The following is a 16,018-nucleotide window of genomic DNA, read 5'->3' as shown; positions in this document are numbered from 1 at the left end:
CAGAACAAAATAGGATGCATAATTACATGCAATATATGACTAACATTCACAACATTACCTTGAGTAAGGCCAGTCTTTGGAAGGCTGGTGCTTAGAAAAGAACCAAGATCACAATCATTGCAAATTATAATATTCCTGGCACGGAATATTTTGTTCAATTTAAGAAAAGGTTTAGTTTTACCGGAGGTGGATTTGATTTGTATTGGAGGTTTTACAGGCAGAGCACATTGTAAATTTGTAAACAGTTTTATTGGAAGTTGGAATGCAAACAGAAATTAGTTGTGTCATTTAAAATATTAAACAAAGTCAATTTTATGGTAAGTGAATTTTCATTAAAGTCTCTCCGATGGACGTAAAGGTTCCATGGCACTACTTGAACATACTGTAGGTAAGAGAGGCAGTAATTACTATCCCCAAGGATCTGCAAAGGGACTTTAGCTTTTCACAAGTCAAGAGTGTTTTATTGTCATATGTCCCAGTTAGAACAATTAAATTCTTACTTGCAGCAGCACAAGGGAATATGTAAACATAGTACCCTGTAAACAATATCATAAACAAGAAAAAAAAAAGTCCAGTGTGTATATATATATATATAAATATATACACAGTTATACGCACACACACACATATATATACATGTATGTATGTGTATGTGAATATTATATATATATATATTATTATTATATATAAGGTAGACACAAAATGCTGGTGTAACTCAGCGGGACAGGCAGCATCTCTGGAGAGAACGAATGGGTGATGTTTTGGGTCAAGATCCTGGGTCTCAACCAGAAACATAGCCCATTCCTTCTCTCCAGAGATGCTGCCTTGTCCCACTGAGTTACTCCAGCATTTTGTATCTACCTTCGAATTAAACCAGCATCTGCAGTTCTTTCCTATGTGTATATATATATATATATATATATATATATACATACACACACACATAAAAACAAACAAACAATAATAATTCAAAAATACAAATCCAGTGCCCCAAGTCTATGTAGTTCAGAGCTTATTTGCAGGTTGTGGTGTTTAACAGCCTGAAATCTGTAGGGAAGAAGTTGATCCTGAACCTGCACGTTACAGTTTTCAGGCTCCTATATCCCCTTTCCAATGGCAGGGGTGAAATGAATGTGTGGTTGGGTCTCTGGTGATGCTGGCTGCTTTTTTGAGGCAGCGATGCCTGTAAATCCCTTCAATGGTGGGGAGGACAGAACCAGTGAAGGACTGGGCAGTGTTCACCACTTTTAACCAGAAATATTAGGAACTTCGGCTGAAGTAATAGGAATTATGTGAATGCCAGGAAGCTCAGCATGTTGGGAAGATGAGAGATGGAAGTTTCATTGGATTAAATACAAACTGTGTGAATGGACAAAACTATGGCAGATGTGATTCTGTCCAGGATAGTGTGAAGTCATCTACTTAGGATCCAATAAAGACAAATTGAAGTGTTTGTTTAAACTACCTCAGGCCAGGAACCGAAGAGGAAGTGAAGTCATTTTGGTGTCCGGGTACAAATTACGAAAAACTCCTTTACTGCTACACGAAGGAACCAAAGGCTAATAAAATGTTTACCTTTATCTTGATGGGATTGAAAACAAAGGGTGGTGAATCTTTGTAATTCATTGCAACCCAACGCTGTGGAGGCCAAGTCAATGGATATTTTTAAAGCAGAGATAGATAGATTCTTGATTAACACCGGGTGTCAGTGGTTATGGGGAGAAGGGGGCAGAATGGGGTTAGGAGGGAGAGATAGATGAACCATGATTGAATGGCAGAATAGACTTGATGGGCCAAATGGCCTAATTCTCCTCCTGTCACATAAATTTATGAACTTGTGAAATGGTGGGAAGTAATTAATGTTGTAAATGGCCCAGGTCAGATGCCAACTGGACTATTGATTAGTTTTGAGTACCAGTCCTGATATTGACTATATTTATTATGAAGAAAGTGCAGAATGACAACAGATAAAATTATTACATTGTGAAGAAGCACGGCTTGTTTTTCTTTGATTTTAGAAGACCGTGTGTTGATCTAATCAAGAAATTCTACTGGGCGTATAGAGATAAAGTAAATAATAGCAATCTAAATAGTTCAATAGGGCTTTATTTGTCATATGCAACTGCACAGTAAAATTTAGTTTAGTTTAGTTTAGTTTAGAGATACAGCGCGGAAACAGGCCCATCGGCCCACGGGATCCGCGCCGACCAGTGATCCACGCACATTAACGCTACCCTACACCCACTAGGGACAATTGTTTTACATTTACCAAGCCAATTAACCTACAGACCAGCACGTCTTTGGAGTGTGGTAGGAAACCGAAGATCTCGGAGAAAACCCACGCAGGTCACGGGGAGAACGTGCAAACTCCATACAGACAGCACCCGTAGTCGGGATCGAACCCGGGTCTCCAGCGCTGCATTCACTGTAAGGCAGCAACTCTACCGCTGCACCACCGTGACGTTTTGCATATATTCCACGTGCGGGCACTGCAATTGTGGCGGCATTATTCCAAGTCCAAAGTCCGGTCATCCGCGCTCTCAACGTACTGCAGCAGTTCCCGTGAACCAACATCCTTCCCCTCTCCTCGCCCGGCCATCTGTGTGTCACAGGGGCGCCTCCAGGGCAATCTCGAACTGTGATCCCCAGAAATGTGTGGTTGTAGAGTCAAAATGTGAGAATGACCCATTTTTGTCCCTATGTTTCTAAGTTGGTATCAAACATACTTTGTAGCAGCTGGCAAATAGTTTAATATTCGTTACTGCTGCTGGATAGTCAGCTTCTGCCTCCAGCTTTTTGCTTAATGGAATCAATCCCTGGTTGGCTAATATTAAACTCGTCCATTATCTGAACACATGTTAGCGTTAATATAGTAACTTCCATCAGAGAGCCTTTTGTTGCCAGACCAAAGACAGATAAATTCCAAGCAACCCCAACAAAATGCAATCTATTGGAGAGTGCTAAATGTGTTTGAGATTATAAAAACATTGACTCCAACACAGCTGGAGTACTGTGTGCCGTTCTGGCCGCCAACACCGTGACTGCACTGGAGGGGGTGAGAGGAGGCTCAGCTGGATGTTGCCCGGGATGGAGCATTTCAGTTAAGAGAAGGGACGGGAGATGCAAGATCTATTCTTCTTGGAGCGGAAGAGGCTGAGGGTTATGAGGCGTAGTGCAGAGGTGCAGAGATGTCCAAAACTAGGGGGCTTAAGCTTAGGATAAGGAACAGGAGGTTTAAAGAGAATCTGATGTCGAATTTTTCTCACACCATTTAAGAAGTATTGTGATGAATACTTGAATCACCAAGGCATGGAAGGCTATGGGCCAAGTGTTGCAAAATTGGATTAGTCCCTATGGGTATTGATGGTCAGAATGGACATCGTGGGCTGAAGGGCCTGTTTTATGCTATTTGACTCTATGACTTTATGAGTTCAGGTGATTTACAAGAGTATCAATGTATCAAGGATTGATTATGTGATAAAGGTGTCAGTAAAGCAGAGGGAAGTGTACAAAGGCTTACAATAGTTCAAAGGAGAAGGGTTTCAGTGATTGTTGAATGTAACACAATAACAGTAGCAATGGAAATGAGAGTTGGTTTGGCAGGAAACAAAAGGGGGACTGGAGCACATGAGGGATGAGAGAAGAGGCACAGAGAGGAGCCACAGATGACTGGAGGCCATCCTTTTCATGAAATCTTCATCAGAAAATACACTGAGCTCTTCATCATTTCCTTTAGGCTGTATACCGTATAAGAGGAAAGAAAAAAAGTCAGTGAGATGAGCAAAAAGAAACGAGAAGCAGGAGGTAGAAACATAGAAACATAGAAAATAGGTGAAGGAGTAGGCCATTCGGCCCTTCGAGCCAGCACCGCCATTCAATATGATCATGGCTGATCATCTAACTCAGTATCCTGTACCTGCCTTCTCTCCATACCTCCTGATCCCTTTAGCCACAAGGGCCACATCTAACTCCCTCTTAAATATAGTCAATTAACTGGCCTCAACCACCCTCTGTGGCAGAGAATTCCACAGATTCACCACTCTGTGTGTGAAAAAAGAAAATCTCATCTAGGTCCTAAAAGACTTCCCCCTAATCGTCAAACTGTGACCCCTTGTTCTGGACTTCCCCAACATCGGGAACAATCTTCCTTCATCTAGCCTGTCCAACCCCTGAAGAATTTTGTAAGTTTCTATAAGATCCCCCCTCAATCTTCTAAATTCTAGCGAGTACAAGCCGAGTCTATCCAATCTTTCTTCATATGAAAGTCCTGCCATCCCAGGAATCAGTCTGGTGAACTTTCTCTGTACTCCCTCTATGGCAAGAATATCTTTCCTCAGATTAGAAAACCAAAACTGAACGCAATACTCCAGGTGTGGTCTCACCAAGGCCCTGTACAACTGCAGTAGAACCTTCCTGCTCAAATCCTTTTGCTATGAATGCTAACATACCATTCACTTTCTTCACTGCCTGCTGCACCTGCATGCCTACTTTCAACAACTGGTGTACCATGACACCCAGGTCTCGTTGCATCTCCCCTTTACCTAATCGGCCACCATTCAGACCATTCAGGTAGGAGCAATAAAGCTTAAGCTCAAAGACAGTGAATTGCCGAGAGGAGCATAAAGTTGTGATTCGCTTGAGTCATTTCTCAATGAATTACAAAACGTGACATTCATAGAAAATACTTGTATCTTGGAGTTTCTTCGAGGAGTCAAGTTCAGTGAGACTCAGACAGTTGAGTGAAGACAGTACCTGCAATACCCAATGCATATTTAGAGTGTATCGTTGTTGAAGATGATAGCCCTCAAGAGTCAAGAATGTTTTATCGTCCCATATGTCCCTGGCAGTACAATTAAAGATCTTGCAGCAACACAACAGAATATGTAAACATAGTACTCTGCAAACAATATAATAAATGAGGAAAGGGAAAAAATAGTTCAATGTGCCTCACAGAAAGATTAATTTTAAAGTGATGATATATATTTTTTTAAACTTGCATTTCCATCACACTTTTCATTACTTCGAGTGTTCTGAAGTGTTCTACAATTTAGGAACATCCTATAAGGCAGGAAATGTGTCGGCCAATTAGTGCACCGCAAAGTACCACGAACAAGATTGCAAGGATTCATTATTAGGCTGAACAGTCACATATTACTCATTCTTTACTGCTTTACTGCCAGGATTCTGTCAGTAAGTGGGAGAACAGGAAGCTTCAAGGAATTCACTTGTGTTATTATTGATTATCCGGAAGTATTGCAAGCAGTGACCTGAGGGTTTGCCTTGCTATGAAATTGCTTTCCTTTTTTTGTTTATTAAATTATGTCTTCCTTTCACTTCCTTTGATTTCCCATTGGGCTTGGTTTCCCATCGGTTGGCATTGCGGTCAGTGCAGTTGTCCAATTCATTGACCTCCTTCTGTGAGAGAGATGCTTTACTGTAGCTTGATATATTCCCACAGTGGCTTGGATAAGACTTTCAACCCATGCAAAAATTGGCTTTCATAATGCCTCCCATTTTGCTGCTCATTGTGGTGCTGTTTAGGGTCTGCACCATACCACATGCCTCTGTGGACTGTCATACAGGATGCATTAATAATTAGATGTCAAGCTATTTGATCCGGTCATACCATTTTGTTTTCAGTTCACTGGGATCCATTATGGATCAACAAGTGACAAAATGGCAGCTCAGATTTTTCTTGACACGTTTAAGGCTGTGCTTGAAATGGGACCAAAAGTGAAAAATATGAAATGTGGATGAAACAGAAATGCGCAGTAATTTTTGAATGCTGCGATTTATTTTGGGAGGATAAGACTGTTGTTATTGATATTCAGAGGGATCTGGATACTCTTGTACACATGTAGGGGCGGCACGGTGGTGCAGTGGTAGAGTTGCTGTCTTACAGCGCTTGCAGCATCTGAGACCCAGGTTTGATCCCGACTATGGGTGGAGTTTGTACGTTCTCCCCGTGACTGCGTGGGTTTTCTCCGAGATCTTCAGTTTCCTCCCAAACTCCCAAGGACGTGCAAGTTTGTAGTTTAATTGGCTTGGTATAAGTGTAAATTGTCCCTTGTGTGTGTGGGATAGTGATAATGTGCAGGGATCACTGGTCAGCTCTGTGGGCCAAAGGGCCTGTTTCTGCGCTGTATCTCTAAACTAAACTAAACATGTCGCTGAAAGCCAACAGGCGAGTGGAGCATGAAATAAGGTTTGTTTGCGTTATTTCTGGAAGACTTGAGTGCAAGATTACACATGTCCTTTGGGGTTATGTTGCACTAATTTATTGAATTTTTGTTTCTTTTATATCATTTATGTGTATTGTGTTCATAAGCCTGCAAGTAAAAATATCATTGCTCTGTTGTCTGCACATATGACCATTAAACACTCTAGACTCTCATTGCCCTTGATTTTCCCAATACCCTTTCCAATCACCTTTGAGACCCTCCTGGGAATCTAAATGTTTCAAAAGAACACAATTAAGTTTTTTTTGCACTTTAATAGACAATAGACAATAGGTGCAGGAGTAGGCCATTCGGCCCCTCGAGCCAGCACCGCCATTCAATGTGATCATGGCTGATCATCCCCAATCAGTACCCCGTTCCTTCCTTCTCCCCATATCCCCTGACTCCGCCATCTTGAAGAGCCCTATCTAGCTCATTCTTGAAAGTATCCAGAGAACCGGCCTCCACAGACTCACAATTCTCTGTGAGAAAAAGTGTATTCTTGAAGCTACATTCTTGATATTATGAATACTATGTATTCTTGAAGCCACATAACGTAAATAAAACCCCGGGATGGAGTTGGTGAATACACAGTGATGCCAATCTCATCGCCTCTGTTGCTACCCAACACAAAATAGTGGTATGACAATTGATTAATGTGCCAGCGTAACATCTGGAGTCCACAGACACCACATAAATCAATCATTGTCAGCTCAGTACAAGCACAGAGTCTGGAGGAACCTCTATCCTATTGATGTTTTGCCAAAAGCTGTGCCAGGAAGAGCCACATGTTGGCACAGCTGCTGCCACTTCCACTCTGGTAGGTATCTTTAAGTTAGCCCATCATCGCTGAGGACTTGGCTGTTGTCTGCTGATTTTCTTGTCAGCTCAATTTAATTGAACATCAGGTTTGATGAACTGATGCTTTGAAGAAAAGACTAAAAGCATCTTGGAGTTTGTTGGAATATTTAAGGGTAAATGCCTGGCACATCTCCAGAGACAGCTCTCTACTTCCCAGTAAGACCAGTTTTGTTGATAATGAGCACCAAACAGTCGGAAGGATTCAGGAAACCCACAGAGGGACATGACCACCAACATGTCTCATTTAATACATAAAATATTGATAAAACATTTTAGTGATGACGTAATAAACTACTCAACTCACAAACGTTAACAGTAAATTTTATATCTAGCTACTATTTACTGAAGGCAATAATCATTTGATTGCATATAAGACGGACATGATTAAAACTAGTTAGACTTTAGTTAGACACAAAATGCTGGAGTAAATGATATGCATGTTCCCAAACAAATTAATATCAAGGATAAGTTGAGATACACAAGACCAGAGCCAATGGCTGTTGGACACAAAGTGCTGGAATAACTCAGCATGGCAGGCAGCATCTCTGGAAATCGTGGATAGGGGATGTTTCGTGTTGAGGTCCTTCTTCAGTCTGAGAGTCAGGAGAGAGGGAAACTAGAGGTATGAAAAGGCACAGAACAAATCAGAGTTGGCACCGATGACCCAGCTGATTAGACTTTAGCCTCACCATCCGTTACGACACCTCCTCTATCCCATTCCACACCTAAAATGTTGCAGGAGTGAAAGGGGAAAGTAAAAGAAACATGAGCGCCAACTATCTGATTAGAGAAAGCTGGAAGAGAGGTGTGGCAGGACTACAGAAATGTAGCTTATCCATGTTCGCCAGAGACGCTGCTTGACCCGTTGAGTTACTCCAGTACTTTGTATATTATTTTGTAAACCAGCATTTGCTATTCCTTGTGTCCACAAGCAAGGATAAAAAAACTATAGGATCTCCAATCCTACATATTCGACTACACCAAAGATAAGTCCAGTCTAGCTTAGTTTTTGTAAATAGAACATAAAAAACAATTTTATTACCTTCCCACCATGATATTCTTGCAAAAGTTATCACTGAACAATGGAACCCTGCCAAAGCATCGTGAATATATAGAAGATAGACATAAAAAGCTGGAGTTACTCAGCAGGTCAGGCAGCATCTCTGGAGAAAAGGAATAGGTGACATTTCGGGTCGAGACTCGAAACATCACCTATTACTTTTCTCCAGAGATGCAGTCTGATCCGCTGGATTACATAGAAACCTTTTGTATCTATCTTTGTTTTAAACCAGCATCTGCAGTTCATTCCCACATAATGTGAATAGATATTTCATTCTCTGATATTTCTTCAATGGACTTCCATTAAATGGCAAAAGATGGGATCCTAAACGGGACGGAAATAACCCTAACAGCTCCTGGGCACCTCGATTATTATACATCCATAAATCCACTGGTTCATTAATAACAAATGTTGGTTTTCTGTTGTATTCTTCCTTGCTTGCAAATATGAATTGCAGGAAGAATAAACCAAGTAAGTGTAATTTGTAAAGCTTCTTTGTCTTCCAGAATCCAGGGATCGACATTGGCGATATTTCCGAAAGAGTGGCTTTGAGAAAACAACTAAATTGTAAGAATTTCCAGTGGTATCTGGACAATGTGTACCCAGAGATGAGGAGATACAATAATACTGTGGCATATGGAGAGGTAATAACTGTTGATAAATATTTTGTTTTGTTTTAAATCAGATTTTGCATGAGCGTTTACACTATTGCGTAGTTCTCCCATCAAGGGCAGGTTCTCATAGATAGAAGTATCTAAAAGTGGTGCAGCTGATCAGCTGGACTCGGTGAGCCGAAGGGCCTGTTTCCGTGCTGTATCTCTAAAATCCAGTATGCAGTATGTTCAGTGTGCATTGAATGAGTTTGATCTGTTTTGTATTACTGAGCGGATATCATGCTTTAATTGCAAAGTACCAGAGCTTTAAATGTGTAATCATCTTTGTGGCAATTATATTTGTGAATGTACCTCCCTACAGAGTCGCAGCTTTCCATCTCATTCTGTTATGCTGCTGTTAATCTCCTAGGTTCGTAACAACAAAGCAAAAGATTTTTGCCTGGATCAAGGTCCAGCTGAGAACCACACAGCCATTGTGTATCCGTGCCATGGGATGTCTCCTCAGGTAGGCATTAACTGTTCAAAGTGTCTGTTGACATCATTGTGTCAGGCCATGAAGGGGAGGCAGGGTGGGGGTCAACATGTAGGTTTGTTGTAAGCTGCAAAGCTAATTTATTCACAAAACAGAGTAACTTGAAAGAGTGGATGACAGAAACTACAACAACTTTTAATAAAAGTCTGGATCATTTTGCCAGAAAACTTACAGTGAGTGGAAGATGAATCGTATATAAAACAAAGTCAATCTCAGTCATATGCAACACTGCTGTCACCATTGGCAATGGGATTTCCCAGTCATCTCCATTCACCTGCTTAATGGTATTGTCACTCCATGTAGCTTTAATTCTATCGAGACAATAATTACAGATTGTTTGATTGATTTACAATCTGATTGGGGGAACATAATACTAGCAAAGTGCAAATAGTTCAGAAATGCAAGAATTTAAATCAATCAACCATAGTCTTGTGGCAATTAAAAAAAATAAGTCGGACATTTGTTTAGCAAGGGTGAACACTCTTGAAGTGTGTAGCAAGGAACTGCAGATGCTGGTTTACACCGAAGATACACACAAAATGCTGGAGTAACTCAACGGGTAAGGGCAGCTTCTCTGGAGAGAAGGAACGGCATTTCGTGTCAAGACCCTTCTTCACTCTTGAAGGATGTTCAAATGATTTGATTGCAAGATATATCATCTATGGATTATATAGCAATCACTTGGAGACACCCACTATTTCGAAGAAATCTTAACAAATTCAACTTTGCAGAATTAAAGAATACAATAGTGAGCTGAGAAGTCCAGATAATACGTCTGGCTGAAAATGTTCTATTTCACCCGTCACGGATGAACCTTTCCTCTTGCATTTTGGGATTATCTCCTTAAGGCTTTGTGTGCACCCATGCTGCCTTGGGAGGTGCTAGTGTCTTCTTTAACTAAACACCATCTGCAGCATATAGTCAACTCACGTCCGATGTACTCAGTAGCTATGTGTGTCTGATGGAACTACCGCAGACGACTGAGGCTCCTGCATCAACGTTTGCTCCTCAGTTGGATGTGGCTTGTTCTTCCTTATACATTTGGCCTTTTAAAATCACCGTGGAAGGGCTTTTTAAACTGGGCACAGAACCTGCTGCAGAGTCTGCCCTTCTGAATTTATGATATTATTATCTTTTCACCAAAAGTCTATCATCCAGATGAATACTGCTGATTCTCTGATTCCCTTCCAGTCAACAAGAGGTGAATTCTTGATATTGGTTTGAATTACACTGGAGACCATTGACATTAATAAAATTAATTGGGCCTAGATCACCAAAACGGTACTCTGAAGATCTGTCTAGACGTAAGTCCATCAATAAAAAGTCTAATTATTCGAGCATTTTGACTCTCATGCAAATTGGATGAGTATTCATTTTCTCATGAGATGTTTATCAGATCAAAATCAGGTACTGGCACTGTTCTTGTGTGTGTTCAGAATAGCCTAATGATGTTCACAGCTTCCTGCACCACAGCCCTAGGCTGTTTGCTTAGATGAGAGCAACCGAGAATAACTAAAATTCCATTGCTGGAATAGGACTTGAAAAGATCTACCAATACCAATTTAAACCATCCAGTAAACATCCCATGAGTTAATTTAAAAAGTAAATGAAGATCAATTAACATGTAAAACAATTGGTACATCAGAGCTGTTTGCAATTGTAATCTGTTTTGTGACTTACTAATTATTTTCTCCTCGTTTGCATTAAACAATTGTAAACTGTTGAATATAACCTTTACCAAAAGAAGAACTTTAACCATATCTTCCATCCTGTTTGATTTATTGAGTAATTTAGCGTATTCCTATTCTTCTAGGAATACATTAAAAGGAATCTCAAACCTCTTTCAACATTCACTTTTTAATGTTTTGTGTCTGCTAATGGACCTAAGCATCATGTTTAGGCCCTGAGGCAACATTCGTGATACACTACAGTAGTCACTCTGTATCCTGGGCACCATTGATGCCTCTGTGCGAATGTAGCCTGGACCATACCAATGGCCAACTTCAAAGCGTGTTTCCATGTACTGAGTGCACACCCGGGAATATGCAACACTGTGGTAGGTCATCATTTACATGCTGATTTTGCACCAACACCGCCAAGTTGGAACTCAGTGACACAGTCAACATGGCTTATGTTGGCTTGAAAATCTTCACCCTAACCAAGTGTTTCCAGATGTTTCACTGGATAATACCTTTGTGGTACAATCTGCTAGAGGATGCACAGAGCAGGAAGGGAGAGGGGTGAGGAACGATGAAATCAAGGCTTTCAGTAAGAGGCCATTTCGTTCTAGAAGCATGTCTCCTATTGTGATAGCCCACATCCTGCAGATGTGCAGCAAAAAGGAGTCCATCACTTCCATTGAGAGGAATAGATCGGGTAGATACACAGAGTCTCTTGTTCAATGTAGGTGAGGAGAAAATGATTTAATAGGAATCTGAGGGGTGACTTTTTCACACAAAGGGTGGTGGGTTCTTGAAACAAGCAGCCACTGGAGCTAGTTGAGGCTGGGACTATCCCAACATTTAAGAACCAGTTAGACATGTTGGCCGGTGTGGGTAAATTGGGCTGAAGTCACTCTTTGACTTTATGACTCTATCGCGGTATAAAGTATCATCAATGACTTGTTAATTTATTGCTGATGGATATCTGCTTCCTGCATCATTTCAACTAGAATATGTTCATGTTGGACTTGCTGAATTATGGAGTGGACAGTGTGCACAGTACAGGGAATAAGGAAATGAAAGGGGTTATCAAAAAGCTGAAAATGGGGGATGCTGGAAATACAATGCTGCCTGCAACAGTCACCATGTCAGGCAGCATCTGTGAAGAGAGGCAATGAGTTAATAATTCAGGTTGATGACCTTTCAGAACTGATGTGCTGACCTGAAACATTAACTCTGCTTCTATCTCCGTGAATGCTGCCTGACCTAAGCTTTCCAACATTTTCTGAAGAAGTTTACAATGGCATCAAAATCGGCACCCTAACCAGGTGCTTTGAGTAGCAATGTTACAAAATTTTGAGATTTAAAAAATCAAGTCTGCAATTTATCCCATCAGATAAAGCATAACAATAAGTTTAATTTGACACCTAATTCACTTTCATATCTCAAGTAATAAAAAAGTTATGGCCATTTTCATACTCGGAAATTAGCATCTTGTTCCCTATTGATTTTCTATGGACATAACAAAAAAGCTGTGATCGTGGACAGTCAAAAGCATAACCTTCTTAAAAATTAAGAGAACTGAATGAAATTTTCAGTTATCATAGATTGAAGCATTCTGAAACAAATATAAAATAATCTTACTTGGAGGACCTGAAATTAAAGCATATAATTAGTTAGTTACCCAATTGTAGCTAATTTCAAACTTCAATCACTAGATCTAAACATCTATCCACTTCTTAATAAATGATTAACATTTTTAAATAGCCCAAGTGTCCAAATAATATTCACAAATAATTCACAATAAAACATGATTTTTAAATCTCATTTACATCAATTTATAGGCCAAATGGAAGGAATTTAGTGTTCAATTGCTGTAAATTAAAGTAAATTTAAATCGGCTTTCTAGTGGGTTCTTGTGAACGCGCTGGTTTAGAACGTTCACATTGCGCTGGATTTGTGCCCTCAAGTGCCCAGAAAAATACTGCGGGATATAAAGAGCCCAAAATGAACTACTCGCTATAGAAAACTTTATGTACAGGGTTATATACAAGCCCCATTTAATGTAAAAATAAGGTACATACCTTTAATTGTTTGCTTTATAAAACCCTGGGGCTGCGAGAGGTTGCGGAGTGAGAGAGTGATTTTTAAACTACTATAAATATTATACAAGGCCATAAAAACTAATAATACCTTTTGCGACGGGGTCTTTCAGCGATTTTCCGTTAATGATTTACTAGGCTGAACATTTTCGATTGGAACAGCCTAGTAAAAATCGCGTTTTAAACCCGCCCCCTCTAAACAGCGCCAAAATTCAGCCACGATTCAGGTAGGTTTTGTAACATACCTACTTTGAGACACAGTTTCTTCACTGATCATTACATGGTGACCTGGAGAAAGCACACCAAACACTCTATTTTCTTAGAAGGCTCAGGAAGTTCCGCATGTCCTCAACAACCCCATAAACTTCCACCGATGCGCAGTAAAAAGCATGTTATTATCGGGATGCATCACGGCATGGTTTGCGAACTGCTCCATCCAAGACCGCTAGAAATTGCAGAGACTTATGGACGTAGCCCAAATCTCGAGTTTCCTGCCTTCATCATGTTTCTCCATTTCTGGCTACGTAGTGAGGCAGCACTGGATATATTGAATATTCCGTTCAGTGTTCTTTGATTATTATCCATTGGAATGTTGTCCAATATGTTACTTAGTTTAGTTTAGTTTAGAGATACAGCACGGAAACAGGCCCTTCGGCCGACCAAGCCAACGCTGGCCAACGATCACCAGATCACTTGCTCTATCCTACGTACTGGAGGCAATTTACAGAAGCCGATTAACCTACCAACCAGCGCGTGTTTGGAATGTGGGGAGTAAACCAACGCAGTCACAGGGAGAACGTACAAAATCCATGCAGAGACCAGCCAAGGTCAGAATGGAACCCGGGTCTCTGGCTGCTGTAAGGCAGCAGCTCTACCACTGCACCACTGTGCCACCAGCACATACTCATAAATTTATTACCTGAGAATTGAGAAAGCACACCTGGCAGATTCAGTCTGGGTCGAGAGCTATAACATAGGGGACACTTGCAGAGGAGACCAAAATTAAGGGGCAAATTTCTAGGCTGAGCCTTAATACATTTAATACTCAGTTGGGTGTGCTGACTCTGGAGAGGGTCTAGGGGAGGTTTACAAGATTGATCCCAGGAATGAGTAGATTACATATGATGAGCATTTGATAGCACTGGCGTGCACTCGCTGGAGTTTAGAAGAATGAGGGGGAACCTCCTAGAAACGCACAGAATAGTGAAAGGCTTGGATAGAGTGGATGTGGAGTGGATGTTTCCACTAGTGGGAGAGTCTAGGATCAGAGGTCGTAGCCACAGAATTAAAGTTTGTTGTTTTAGGAAGGAGATGAGAAGGAATTTCTTTAGTCAGAAGGTGGTGAATCTGTGGAATGATTTGCCACAGAAGGCTGTGGATATATGTAAGGCAGAGATAAATAGATTCTTGATTAGTACGGGTGTCGAAGGTTATGGGAAGAAGGCAGGAGAATGGGGTTAGGAGGGAGACATAGATCAGCCATGATTGAATGGCAGACTATTGATGGGCCAAATGGCCAATTCTGCTCCTATCACTTATGATCTTATGATACAGTATGAGCTGTTTTACTGAGAACACTGCTTCTATTGTTGGGGGCTAATTGCATCGATATATTTAATGGGAAGGTTGCTAATCTTAAGAGAGAAAAGGAACTAGGTGATCAGCTGAGCTACGATAAGGTGGGGTGAGGTGAATGTGGGGCTGAAATGCTGTCATAGGCCTGTTTCTTGTACAGTCTGCAAAATTCTACGTAAATTATTTTTAATTGACCTCAGAGAATTAAGTAGAAGCAAATTTCACCTCTATTCGGTTACATTTATATTAAAAATATATATTACTTTGAGTGTTTCTATTCTTGTTGAAATTTAATAACTCCTGTCTTTATCAAATAGATTCACCTGAGGGAGTGTTGTAATTGGCGGGGAATACAGCAGTCGTTGTTTGTTGTAATCTTGTTTCTCTTTCTCAAGGGTGTCATCATCTTAATCAGATCCAGGTAGGAGGAAGAAATTGGGCATTTTGCTGGAACAATTTAAAATGAACATAAAATAATTGAAAATTGATGTCAAAGATGGTCTTGGCAAGACAATTAGACAGGAGGCTTCTCTTACCTTTTTCTTATTATGTTTCTGTTCTCTGTCTTTATCAACACATAATTTTAATTTGTTTTCTCTCTCTACTTCGCTCTGAGCCTCCTTGGGCTTTACGGATTGGAAATAAAATCAGTGGGCAGTAAACCTAGGTTAAGAGGAAGATGCTACTCCTTAAGAAGAAGAATTTATATTGATATAACCTCTATGTTATTATGTTGACGCAAAGCTGGGTGTCAGTGTGAGCTGTGATGAGGATGCTATGAGGCTGCATGGTGACTTGGATAGGTTGGGTGAGTGGGCAGAAGCATGGCAGATGCAGTATAATATGGATAAATGTGAGGTTATCCATTTTGGTGGCAAGAACAGGAAGGCAGATTAGGAAGTGGAGTGGAGTGAAGGCAGTGAAGAAAGCTAATGGCTGTTGGCCTTCATTATGAGAGGAGTTTAGTTTAGTAGCAAGGAGGTCCTACTGCAGTTGTACAGGGCCCTGGTGAGACCGCACTGGAGTATTGTGTGCAATTTTGGTCTCCTAATATGAGGAAGAACATCTTGCTATTGAGGGTGTGCATCGTAGGTTCACCAGGTTAATTCCCGGGATGGCGAAACTGACATGAGTTCAAGTTCAAGTGAGTTTATTGTCATGTGTCCCTGATAGGACAATGAAATTCTTGCTTGGCTTCAGCACACATAGCATAGTAGGCATTTACTACAAAACAGATGAGTGGGGCTGGCTAGATGCAGGAAAAATGTTCCCAATGTTGGGGGAGTCCAGAACCAGAGGTCACATTTTAAGAATAAGGGGTAGACCATTTAGGACTGAGATGAGGAAAAAGTTTTTCACCCAGAAAGTTGTGAATTTGTGGAATTCTCTGCAGTG

The 16,018-nt window shown here is 40.7% G+C and overlaps 1 protein-coding gene across 1 annotated transcript in view; it reads left to right on the top strand.

Moving 5' to 3' along the window:
* galnt17 (polypeptide N-acetylgalactosaminyltransferase 17) overlaps window positions 1-16,018 on the top strand; it is a 289,144-nt gene that overhangs the window by 260,387 nt on the left and 12,739 nt on the right. Inside the window, exons 8-9 of the mRNA XM_055658049.1 lie at window positions 8,646-8,783; window positions 9,163-9,258. Of these exons, the coding sequence (XP_055514024.1) occupies window positions 8,646-8,783; window positions 9,163-9,258 (234 nt within the window). The remainder of the gene's footprint in view (window positions 1-8,645; window positions 8,784-9,162; window positions 9,259-16,018) is intronic.

Source organism: Leucoraja erinacea, chromosome 28 (assembly GCF_028641065.1).
Source record: "Leucoraja erinacea ecotype New England chromosome 28, Leri_hhj_1, whole genome shotgun sequence".
Taxonomy (NCBI): domain Eukaryota; kingdom Metazoa; phylum Chordata; class Chondrichthyes; order Rajiformes; family Rajidae; genus Leucoraja; species Leucoraja erinaceus.
Note: the sequence above shows the minus strand (reverse complement) of the source record. Positions and strands in the feature narration are given on the sequence as shown.